At 38.0% G+C, this 12,909-nt stretch overlaps 1 protein-coding gene across 4 annotated transcripts in view; it reads right to left on the bottom strand.

Annotated features, from left to right (window-relative positions):
• Positions 1–12,350, bottom strand: part of LOC104131806 (catenin alpha-2) — a 468,889-nt gene extending 456,539 nt beyond the window's left edge. For all 4 annotated transcript variants that reach the window (XM_009645015.2, XM_009645023.2, XM_009645031.2 and 1 more), the window contains exon 1: positions 12,249–12,350. In XM_009645015.2, the coding sequence (XP_009643310.1) occupies positions 12,249–12,350 (102 nt within the window). The remainder of the gene's footprint in view (positions 1–12,248) is intronic.
• Positions 12,351–12,909: the final 559 nt, after the last annotated feature.

Here is a 12,909-nt window from a genome sequence, read left to right as displayed (position 1 = left end):
GGGGGCACAATCCCCCCCCTCGACTCTGGCCACACTTCTCCCGATGCAGCCCAGGGTAGGGTTGGCCTTCTGGGCTCCCAGCACACACTGCCGGCTCATGTCCAGCTTTTCATCCGCCAGCACCCCCAATATATAAGCATATGTGTGTATACTTATATATACATATATATATATATATATGTGTGTGTGTGTGTGTGTGTATACGTAGTGCCTCATGTATTCATTTTCCTCAAGTTTTTTGAGCTAATCGCTTCTTCAGAAGAGTGAGAAACTACCTGGCAATTAAAGTATTTCAAGCAGAGTAGTAAAAGCCTGATCGTTTGCACTGCAGAGTGCAGACACGTGTAATTCAGTGGGAAGAACTGAATAGGTTAATACATATCCCCTGGAAACAACTCGATATTCAGTAGCCATTCAGGACACTGGATTCATAATGCTTCTATATGAATACCTTCTAATAAAAGAACTTACTATTAGCATAAGCAGATACAATACATTTTCATTACTATAGAGCAAAATGAAATGAATCAGGAAAATTAATTCCAGTCGCAAATCTCATTTCTCCAAAATCCTTCTCTGAAAACTTACAGTTTAACCATTTGTACAAGCAGATAAGGTTTTAGAACACAAAAGTGCGCGTCTAATGATAAAGATGCTCACAAGCACAGGACTATCTTGTGATTTCACAGTTTGAAACATCAGTATATTGTTGTATATCCTAAGGATCATGAGCCGACTTTGAAAGGTTGACTGACTCCCGATGTGACTGTTGCTTTGAGAAAGGAATTACACCAGACCTGGCCTTGGTGCAACAAGTGTGCCCTAGAAAGTACATGGCCAGGTCTGTCACGAAGACAAAGTCAAGGATTCATCTGTTCCCCACTCCTTCCATCCTAAATGCATGCTGCCAGGCAAGATAAAGTTTGGGGGCAAAAAAAGCAAATAGGAAAACTAAACATGGGCTGAATATGCCGTATGTTGCCACGAGTTTTCAAGGTGGGGCAAGAGGTGAAAGAAAAATCTTCAAATGTTGGATCATACGATGCATATATGCATGCGGGATAAGAGAAGCGGCCAAAGGAGTCAAGGTTACGTGAAAGCTGCATAAGGTCCCAGGTCAACACCCAAGGGTCCTGGGCTGTATGACAGAGTGAGGGGCTACACCACGCTGCTGCCAAGCAACGGGCAATTAGGAGGCACCGACCCAACTTGGGTGCAGCGCAGAGCTCTTCTGCTCCAGGATCCACCATGTCAAGCACAGCCCAGAGCAAGGGACAGGGCACAGGACACTGCTAAGCCACAGGAACCAAACATCAGTGCTGCGGCAGGTGATTTGGAAAAGATGAACAAGATTGAGTGCGGTCTGAAGGGTCATGTCTACAGTAATTCTTAGCAGGTGAGGAATTATTTTTGGTTTATCCTCTTCCACAATAACAGGTTCTTAAGCTAAAATTAAGCTGTATTTCTTGGTTTAAAAGGATATGTGTAACCAATTCCATCCATTTTCATCTTTAAAACTAATTTCTAAAGAAAAATATTCACATAAAATAAGGTGTCAGGGCTAAACATAATTGTATTTATGCTAGCTATCAACCAAGAGTGAAAATTTGAGCAGCTAGTCCCTTGCTCCACACTGACCCAACAAACTAAATGAGAATGAAAATTCTAGTACTGACTTCATTCAGGAATTAAAAAAAAAAGACTTATTCTAAAAACCAGTTATCTACAAAAAGGACAATTTCTACTCAGCAGAGCAATCTGTATTGCTTGTGTATTCTTCAAAGGTCATCTGCAAAATATTGAACACAACTGTGTTGGATATGCTAAGCATGAGTTACATATGCTTAATAACCCCATTACACAGTAGTAAAAGGTTTGAGAATCTCATCAATGAGTACTGAACGACTATAGAATTACATAGAAATACTCTAAATAAGGGAGAAACTTCAGTACATCGAGTGGGAAAGTATCATCCCATTGAATAAAGACAAGTAGAAGAGGACATTTCTTCCCAATCTGAGCATTTGCTGCTCAGACACATAATATTCAAGAGTACCAACCACTTATGAGGTTGTGGGATGAGATACTAATAATTAATTTACCAAACAGGAAACTAAATACGGCAATTTAGACCATGTGCTTAAGGCAAAACTGCAATGCATTTTCAAATTTCTCTGGCTGAAAATCAATGTCTTGTTTAAAATACACCAAAAGCTCAGATCTCTCTAGTTCCATACTACTGCATTTTATAAAACATTCAACAATTGCTAAAAAATGTATTTGTATCCATGAAAAGGCGCACACCCAATGGAATCAGTATCCCAAAAAATTAACGTAGGAAAGAAAGAAAGAAAAAAAATCCATATATCTGTGCCCTGAATTCTTCAAACTGCAAATAAATCAATGTTCAGAAACACGTATTGCAGGGAAATAGACCAAAAATGGCTATTGCTCTTCAGAATGTGGATCTATTATAATTAGGTTAATTAACACCTCAAAGCAAAATCTTGTAATTAGTGTATCCACTTTGTAATCAGGATTATTTTGTAGCCTTTCTAACTTCTGCGGATTGATGACATACAGCAAATTAAGTTAATGAAAAATAAGAAAGCAAGTAAGATTTTTACCTCACTCTCAAGAATGAAGCTAAAATGGATTACAGCCTTTAATATCCAAATTGCTTCTGAAGTCATTAGAAGCATACATATTTAATCCCATAGGTTTTGTATCTATTTTCTCTTTTTCCTAGCAAATCTGATCTATGACAGAAAACATATGACAGAAAACATTTCTACCTGATTCATAAAGTAAGAAGTCCCATTATTGCAGTTTTTTGTTCTTCCAGTAATTCTTTTCCCAGTTTTATAACCCCTGGTAGACCTAAAGCATATCTTTCAAAAATATATCCAGTTTTTAAAGATTCTGGTAGCACTGACTTGCCCACCATTCTAGGAGAGCTATTCTAGCTTGTATGTTATTTATAGTTTATTTATAGTTTATATTACTTATCCTTTCAGCTTCCAGCCAGAGGATTTTGTCAGATTCAAAAAAAAAAAAAAAAAAAAAGCCTTCACTACAAGAAAACTTTTGGGTTAAAATCATAATACCTCTTAACTTACTACAGCCTACTCCCGTAAGCACTTATGCCAAAATTCCTACTAAATATCAGTTCAATGTTGGGATGTTTTAGTTTCAGGGTGTGAATCCTGTATTTGAATTTAGTTTAAATTAATTCTAGATTATGTACACTGTAAATGCTACCAAAAATAGTCTTAAAAATCTATACTGCCAGCTAATTTAAGGCAACTTCTTTTTACTGATAAGCCTGCGTATAAATGGAATACATCCAAAGTCTTTAGTCTGCCACTAAAAGACAAACCTCAAATCATTCACATAGTTCTTCTCTGATCTCCTTCCAATTTGTCAACATCTTTTTTTGAGAATGGGGAATCTCTCCACTAATAAACTCATTAATGGTATGTTACAACAATAGTACCTCCTCACTAAATTTACTCTCTACCCACCAGCTGATCCACTCAAGGATCACATTATCTTTTGCTACTATGAGCTCAGTTGAATATCGTAACAGCTATTTTGAAGTTGCTGCTTAGCAAACCACACCGATGCCCTGCTCACACAGTACGTGACTGATATTATTTAATACATTTGATTCACATTTGGTGATATTAAAATTTTTTTTTTCAAGTTAACCCCCTCTTAAAGCACTCCATTACATTACAAATACATCCTAGACTTAGAACTCTTATATAAATCATTGTATTAGAAGTTATATCTGCTGCAATATTTTGAAGTCATCTATTTTGACCACTACAATAAACGTGTCAAACACTTTTAGTAAGTATAAGTTTACGCTACCAACAAGAATTTGCTTATCAGCCAAAATAAAATCCATTACTACTTCTGTAACAAGGCCGCTGGCTATTAACTATGCAATCATCTTTTAAAACATAAGCTGATATACCCAGCCTGCTTTCATTAGCATTTTTGACATAAAAAGACTGTAATTTGTTAATACATTTGTTGACTGTGAGAAGTTTTGGAAGTGACATGTAGCTCACAAGATATTCTGAAAAAAAACCCCATATACCTGCTTTTCAAGCAAACTGAAAAGAAGCAACTAAAAATGCAACCAAAGGCAATTTTCCCTCAAAACCTTTAGATGTTCCCCTTCTATAGCGATGACCCCAATTAAATCAACAGTACTACTACGACCCTGCTGAGTTGCATGTTTGAGGACAGAAAAAGGCTCAGCTTTGCTTCACTGCATCGTGCTATATATCTTCAAGGACACAAGTAGAAGAAAGATATTACAATAATTATTCATATTAGTTTGATCTTCTTGTTTAGAGTTTGGCAATCCCAGGCAAGAACACCATTTCCTGAAAACTCTTCCATGAAACAGTTGCAAGAAAACTGTATGCAAGAAAAAAAAATTACAGTTAGGAAAACGGCTAGACACGTTTCAAAATAGAATAGTTTCAACAGAATAAAATAGAATAGAAAACAGTAGAACAGAACTATTTCAGTTGGAAGGGACCTACAACCTACACCTCTAGGACAACTGCCTGACCACTTCAGGCATGACCAAGTTAAGGCATGTTATTAAAGACATTGTCCAAACGCCTCTTAAACACTGACAAGCTTGGGGCCTCGACCACATCTCTAGGAAGCTGTTCCAGTGTTTGACCGCCCTCTCGGTAAAGAAGTGCTTCCTCATGTCCAGTCTAAACTTTTCCTGGTGCAGTTTTGAACCATTCCCACACGGCCTGTCACTAAGTACCAAGAAGTTGTCAGGATGAAGACAGTATCAGGGACTTTCCCAGGTTTCGGCTATGCAATTGCTTGAGCTAACTCTTCCCTGAGGAATGCCTTACACTTATAGACAAGATTCAGCCAGCTCCCCCCTGCCCCAACCTCTCCACTGCAATTCATTCATTCTTGCCATGGAGCCATAACTGGAAATACCAGCAAAACTTCTCAATGTTTTTCAGTCAACACACTAGACCCATTACAATTACACTCCAATCAACCATGATGGAGGAAACTTTACAGCAGTTCTCACTCCTGAAATTAAAACCCCAGTTCTTTCCAAGAACAACTGGTATCCCAGCTAGCCAAGCAATGAGGTTTGTGGTTGGGGGATTATATTAATGTGCACACCAGCTACATAAAGCTGTGTTTCTACGTGGTGTATGTCTTCCTGTCATTAGATACATATTTATTCCCTTTGACTCTTTTCTTGGTTTGGCTTTGATAAGATGTCAGAAGCCTAGACACAAAAAGAGAGTCCAACTTCAAGAATACAGATGGATCTCAATTTATGAGAAGAGATCAGCTCTATAGGTGGGAGAGAGCACCGATCTTCTGCACATACAGCAGTCAAGACCATGGCACAGCCTACACAACTGCATCAAGTCAGATAGCAAATTCCTTCTCAGAACTTACTCATTGCACCTGGATATATTCACGTCATACTCAGCAAACCTGCTTCATAAGGTCAGACTATCTGTTAGAGTGATGAGTCAAAGCAGTAAATGCTTTTTGTAAGTTAAACTGTGATGAAAACGGTTTTGTCCATGCCACATAAAGTCAAAAACACTTTCTGGCAACCCTGAACCACTAATAATTTGCTAATGATGAACAAGATCGTGGAGTTCCTCAATGGATGGGAAGTCTAGCATTTAAGAACATAAAGAGCTACTCAGTCGAGTAGGTCCAGTTTAGTTATAACCTTTTTCAGTCACAACGTACTGCATGCCTATGATTACTATGATAAGTTACAGCATAACTTGCATTTCCAGTTATGATACACCAACAACAAATGTTCTCACCATCTCTCCATACTGGCTCACGTGCCAAAAGAGTAGAAAAAGTAGCCGTTGTGTTTCATTACTCTGAGTTTAAGCACCATTACTCCATAAAAACAGAACACGGGAATCATGGATGAGATCTAAAGCCCTCCAAGCCTTCACTCTCCCCCCAGCAAATGCTAACCTGCATATAGATAAACACCTTTAAACAGTGAATATAATCACTGGAAGGCATAGACTGACAAGGTCCAGACCTTACAGGACACTACATACTATAAATAGCATACAGTTTTCCAGCAAGGGAGAATAAAAATAGGAAAGATAAAATTTAATTAAAGGTTCTCTCGGCCAGCACAAAAAGCCTCGTACAGAGACGATCCCCCCAACTAGAGTTTACGGAGATGCACAGATATTACTGAACCGGATGGCAAAGACGAAACAGTGATGGCCAGAATGCAGCAGACGTTTCTTGAAGAATCTAATAGATTAAAAAACCACCCTGAAGTAAATAGGCACCTGCTAGTTTTTAGTTCAGAAATTGTTTTAAGCGTCACATAGCATAATGTTGGAGAAAGTAAGGTGGATTCTGTTCCTGCTCAACAAAATAACTTCATAAATAATGTTTAAAGTTCAGCCTCAATTAGAAAATAAAAATTGCAAATGAATTTTTTGATAGGTTTTGGCTTTGACTCCCTGACACAAATGGCTATCACCTAACTAGCCCATGCCAGAAAATACTGACGTGCAGTCCAACCGCCTGCACTCCCATAAATGACGGAGATCTGGGAGCATTCTGATAGAAACGGAGCTTAACCAGAAATTAACTTCACAACTGGGAAAACAGTCCTGTTCAAGTAAAAAAACAAACCAAATTAAAATAGTATTGACCTTACTGCACAGCTGAATCGAGCTCGAATGATCAAAAAATAAGCCTTTATAATTAATTTTCCCTTCGGTCTGTCTTGAAGATGACTTCAGCCGAATCCAGCTAGCAAACAGAGAAATTGCTCAAAAATTCTGCGGTTACTCAGACAAGTGGAACATGTGTATGGGGCATACCGTGTTCCATTACCGGTTACTCAATTTTTCTCAAAATTGTTTGAAACGTGCATACACATCTACCACCCCCCCAAAAGGAAACCCACGTGGGTACATGCATAGGTGTGGTTCGGATGCAGCTCCTGAACAATAATCATCAAGAATATATTTCCCATGGAGATTAGCTAGCACACCAGATTTAGGGTTCAAATGCAATAAAAACAAGGTACACTGAATATAAATAACATCTGATTAACTGCAACAGTTGGGAATACATTTATATTTCTCATAGCAACAGAGAAATCAGTCCATTTTCCAAATATACTGCACGAGGGATTAGAGTAGGCACAAGTTCTTTGAGAAGAAATCATGAAGTATAACATCAGCTGTAATTACTATGATTTTCTAAACAAATTACACTAATTAAAACTATTTGGAATTTTACCTAATGACTTGTTTATTTTATAGATATAGGTTACTTAATTTTGCTGAGCGTTACTATACTGTAAGAAAAAAATGCAAAATCATTATTCAGTGATTTTTCTCTGCCTTACACCATACTACGGTTTCACTCTAAGCTACTATAATGGGCATCTTAACTTTACTGGGGGGAAAAAAAAAAACCACAAACCGTGTAGTGCAATTCAGAATTGTCTCTTCACAGCGCCTCCAGAAGGACAAAAATGTGTCATACTGAAGGAAAACATGATCAGTCACAAAAAATCTGCAACAGGAACACTCACTATTATTTGTGTTATTGTGACAATCCTGAAATAATACATAATGGTCCTAAAAAGCACAACTGCTGCATGGCTCTGATAATAAAGGCACATTTGTAAACCAGCCACACTGCTATTTAAAAAACCAAGGAAAAACTACTGCAAAGGACCACAGGTTGACACTAGAAAACCAAAAACTCAGCAAAAGAGCAGACCTTGTCTTCAAAAATTATACGCAACTCCTTCAGCTTTTCATCCCCGTGTGCACACGTGAGTACGTTTGGTGTTCTTCTAAAAACAAGAATGGCATTAATGTTGCTGGTTTATGGTTGATTTTTTGTTTGTTTGTTTGTTTGCTCTCCTTAACATATATAAATTGTATTCATATTTGCATTTAATTATTATGGAAAAATCACGAGAAACCAAAAAAATATCCCCTGAGTCCTTATGGACAACCTCCACAAGCACTATTTTGCAGCTACATATAAAATGTCAGGTAATGGCAGTTAAGTCCTTCCTAAAAATGTAATTCTTTTTTCTTATGAAAACCATCCACAGTCTGACAAACAGAATTGTGATTCCTTTGGGTTACTATGCATGAAGGTGAGAATAAGAGGCAATATCCCTTAAGGATGTCTTCTAGTTATACATTTCCTTATAAAAATTTCATAGAATTAAAAATTGTAAGAGTTATAGTAAAAAAAGATTAACTGTTATAAACTCTCAGAAAACAAAACTAGCAATAAATACAATTACCTTCTACTTTTAGCTAATTGTGACATTGAAACCAGAAAAAAGAAACCCACGTTTCAATTATTAATTTCAATATTGTTGAGAACAGAAATTCTAATAAATTTTTCAATCACACATTTCTTACAAAATCTCAGTAAAAATAATGTGACAAGAGACGTTGTCGCGGTTTAACCCAGCTGGCAATTCAGCACCACGCAGCCGCTCGCTCACTCCTCCCTCCCTCAGTGGGATGGGGGAGAGAATCGGGAAGAAAATAAAAGGTTAGAGCCAAGGGCTGAGATAAAGACAGTTTAATAAGAGAAAATAATAGTAATAATGAGAATGATAACAGAATATACAGAATGTACAACACAAATGATGCACAATGCAATTGCTCACCACCCGCCGACCGATGCCCAGCCCGTCCCGAGCCACGATCACTCCCCGAGCTGCAGTCAGTCTCCCCGCGACCGACCAACTAACCCCCCCGAGCATGACGTTCTATGGTCTGGAATAGCTCTTTGGTCAGTTTGGGTTAGCTGTGCTAGCTGTGCTCGTTATGCACCTGGCCGAGCAGGAGAAGCTCAAAAAGTCCTTGAGTAGTCTGAGCACTACTTGGCAACAGCTGAAAACATCAGTGTGTTATCAACATTCTTGTAGTACGAAATCCAAAACACAGCACTATGCTAGCTACTAGGAAGAAAATTAACTCTATCCCAGCCGAAACCAGGACAGATGTGTGGCAGGGCATATCCATTACTCTTTCAACATGACAACAAGCACTGGGAAAACGGGTACCCCAGCAAGCTCCAATACTCTTGCATCTCTGACAGCCAGAGAAAGTTTTAATTAGTTTGCTAGTTCAGGTCTTCCTAGAATAAATGCGATTCTGTCATTTCTAATGTGTTCTCATGATCAGTTAATGGATTTTTTTTTTTTTTTTTTTTTTTTTTTGCCTCCAGCTCAGACAGCCTTCCTGTCTTATAATTTCTTCTAAATCAATTCATAGGTTATCCATATTTTCTCATCTGGAACACTAATGAGCTTGTCTAAAATTCAGTTTTAATGCACCATTCTCCTGACTCACTGAGGTGTTCTTTTCAAATCCACATTGCATTTCTTTATTACTCCCCAAAATTTCAGTAGAAATCAGTGGATGTGCCACCATTTGAAAATCTGTCACTCGTGTGTCTACCTATACACTGAGTTCAGAGCCTGAATCACACACACACGCGCACACACACACACAGACTTTGTTGTCATTTTTGGAGCCCAAAGGGTTGTGTACAACCATTTCTGTCTTTTCAAGCATTCTCCAAAATCATACAAAGATACTCCAAATACTCAAGTGTAAACGCCAAAATAAAACGTGGATTTGTCTTGGTGGTGCTACAAATCACAGAATCAGACCAACTTTGGCTGTACGGGACCTGATGTAGTAGATGTCATCTACTACAAACTTCTGGTCAAAGTAGGGCTGCCTTAAAAGTCAGATCAGGTTCAGAGTTCAAACCAAAAAGGGATTAAATACTTATGTATTTATTTGCCTGCCAAGATAAACTTCCAAATTAGATGTTCTCTTTAGGAAGGAAAGCGCTTTGAAACTTTTTAAGGAGATCCAAATCTTTGCATGTGGAGTGTGCACATGGTATCTTGTGGAGGCTGTCACTACATAGGCAGATTGCAATCTAAGCCCAAACAGAGGTAAACGAGATACTATTCTTGACTTGACCAGACTGTATATGCAATTTTAAGCAGAAAAAAAAAAAAAAAAAAAAGAAAAGGTTTAAACTGGGATGATCCTTAACTTATCTGAGAAAAAAAGAAAGAGCAGCTGAATAACCCAAGATAAAAATACAACAGATAAACACAATCTGAAGGTAGCACATTTCCCATTACTTGAAGCTTTCATGATTACATTTCTGTGGCTCACAAAAGCATGCTTTAGTCAAACATACTTTATTGGATTCAAAGTAGTGGAAAAGAAGTGAAACTACTTATTTCTCTAATACAAGAAATTAAATTACATATTCAAGAAGGTTTTTTTTATATGTCCATACTATCTAGACACCTATGAAATGAAGAAATCAGAATGGACATACTCATAAAAGTTGAGTAAAGCAATAGCCCAACATTTCTTTACCTCCTCTGGACTGAACTTATTTTCTTTAGCCTTCCTGACATACTGCTAAAATAGAAATGCATTGTTCCTCACCAAAATAGAAAGGTAAGGATTTTGGGCACCTTAGTTTCCACCACCGAAGAATTCCATGTCCTGTAGTTCAGCCAGTAATTTCTTCATCTACATTTGTTGAGGCTTTTCGTTTATCTAGATTTGTGTTAAGCAACTTGAGAAACTACAATGCTACATTCACTTCTTGGATATGTATTCTTTTTTCCGGCCAAGGTGTGGGAAAATAAAACAAAAGGAAAACAGAAATTCCCTCACAGAAGACTCAGTAATTTGCAATTTCCACAATAGTTCATGGGTCACAGCAACTTCACTTCCTATGCCAACACCAGGATCAGAAGAACAGGGAGCTCGTAACCTAATTTTCAGTTGGTATCACAATGAATTTGGGATTTTAGTCCACCTTCCATATCAACTACCAAATTATCAAGGTTTATAATGAAAGTTAAATACCACGTTATCAACAGCTACAAGAAATGAAACTTATATCTCTTTGCCTTTGAGTCTGTAAAGTTGTGTACTTTTCATGTCTAGAATAATTTGTAGAAAGATAAGGTAATATTATTTCAAAAATAAAGGAAGAAGAGTAGGTGTAATATTTTTGGAAAGTGACCCACTTTAAGGAGCATAGGAACCATACAGAGACATGATTTGGGGGAGTTACAGAAGTAGTGATTTATATTTTATCTCTGTTTTATTCTGAAAACAAAAACATTGAGTCTGGTCTTACACTCAAAAGGCAGCCTACATTTCTATCCAGCAGACCAATCTCAAGATCCACAATGTCTACGAGAAAATTGTTAGTAACAGGTGGATGGACAGATGGGGTTAGCTGGCATTCATTTTTTAATATAATGAGCATTCCTAGAAGAAAAATGACTTGTCTGTGTATTTTAAATAATGGAGCTACCCATCTTGAAGCTTCCTAGAATAAAATTATGTAACCGGCTTCCCCTTATTAAAGGCAACTCAGGAACAGAAAGGCACCAGGCCACGGACTCAGCAAATCGCACTGACGGTGACAGAAGTCTGATGTCTACTGCTGCATTTCTCCGGACCAGACAGATCCTGCCCCTCTGCGTGCTCTCACAGCACATGTAAATTTGTACAGACACAGGAAACATGATATGCATAGATATACAAAGATTTTCTCTGACAACAAAGAAATTGGTCTACCTGGTTAAAAGCTGAATAACACTAATATATACATTATACACATTACCTAGCATCACTTTTGTCTTGCTCTTTTTAGATCACCAGACAAATATTTTAGCTTCTATTAGCTAATTTTCCTCAGCTGAAAGATGACTGGTTGAGCATACACTCCTAGTCGATCGCAGCACAAAGTGAAACAGGTTTTAATAGTTTCTTTAATTTGGTTGGTTGGTTTTGTTTGTTTTTAATGTGAATCCATCTTCCATGGTATAATAACAAACCAAGAGTATGTACTCAGTCAGGTTCCTGTCTTAAATTGACTGTTTCGTAAATTTCTAAAATGCTCTTAAAAGACAAAACATAAGTAAATAGTTGTTGCTACTGCATTCCCACTCACACTTTGAGACTATAAATTATTTAGAACAAGAACTTCTAAACATGTTTGAACAGAGCTTTCCACTTCAGATCACGAACAAAAACCGTTCAAGTTTTTATTATCAAAGATTATTAAGATAATTATGTAAAATGAGTAAATACAGCATCAGGCTAAAGGAAGAAGCAAAACAAATTGAAGATACTTGCCTGGGTAACGAGCGGCTCCAATAGCCTCTCTACTGTGAGAGTCCTGATTTCCAAACTTTTGGGGTCCCATTTCAAAATGATAGGTGATGTTGCAGAAGTCATACTCCCTAGAACAAACAAAAATCACACAACATCCGTGAAAATATCCAAATACTGCATAGAATTTATTTCAAGAATAGCGTACATGCTGTTCCCATTCACATATAAAACACTCCTCCGTAATCTTGCCAGGGTTCCTCTACTCCTGAGAACTCTCAGGTGCACCACTGCCACATCCACTGAGTGCTTAAACATTTATATTCAGAATTTTTTTGTTCTTCTATGCCCCTTAAGAATAGACACCCTATCATGCTGCATACTTGATATATTGGGTGTATGGGGCAAGGTTTGCTGGAGGGGGACTTCAAGGTAGGCTCTGTGAGAAGAGGCCAGGGGCTGCCCCATGCTGGATGCAGTGTGGACCCACCATAGGACACAGCTGAACCCAACAGCGATGCTGGTGACACCTCTGGGAAAACACATGTAAGAAAGGTCAAAATGCTGCCTGGCAGTGTGAGGAGTAAGGTAAAGGAAGTGTGAGAAATTCCTGCACACCCCAAGGTCAGAGGAGAAAGGAGAGGAGGTGCTCCAGGCTCCAGAGCAGGGATTCCCCTGCAGCTCA

The sequence above is a fragment of the Egretta garzetta genome, unplaced genomic scaffold (assembly GCF_000687185.1).
Source record: "Egretta garzetta isolate BGI_Z169 unplaced genomic scaffold, ASM68718v1 scaffold570, whole genome shotgun sequence".
In the NCBI taxonomy this organism is placed as follows: Eukaryota; Metazoa; Chordata; class Aves; order Pelecaniformes; family Ardeidae; genus Egretta; species Egretta garzetta.
The sequence above is the reverse complement of the archived record's forward strand: the minus strand, read 5'-3'. Positions and strand labels throughout refer to the sequence as shown.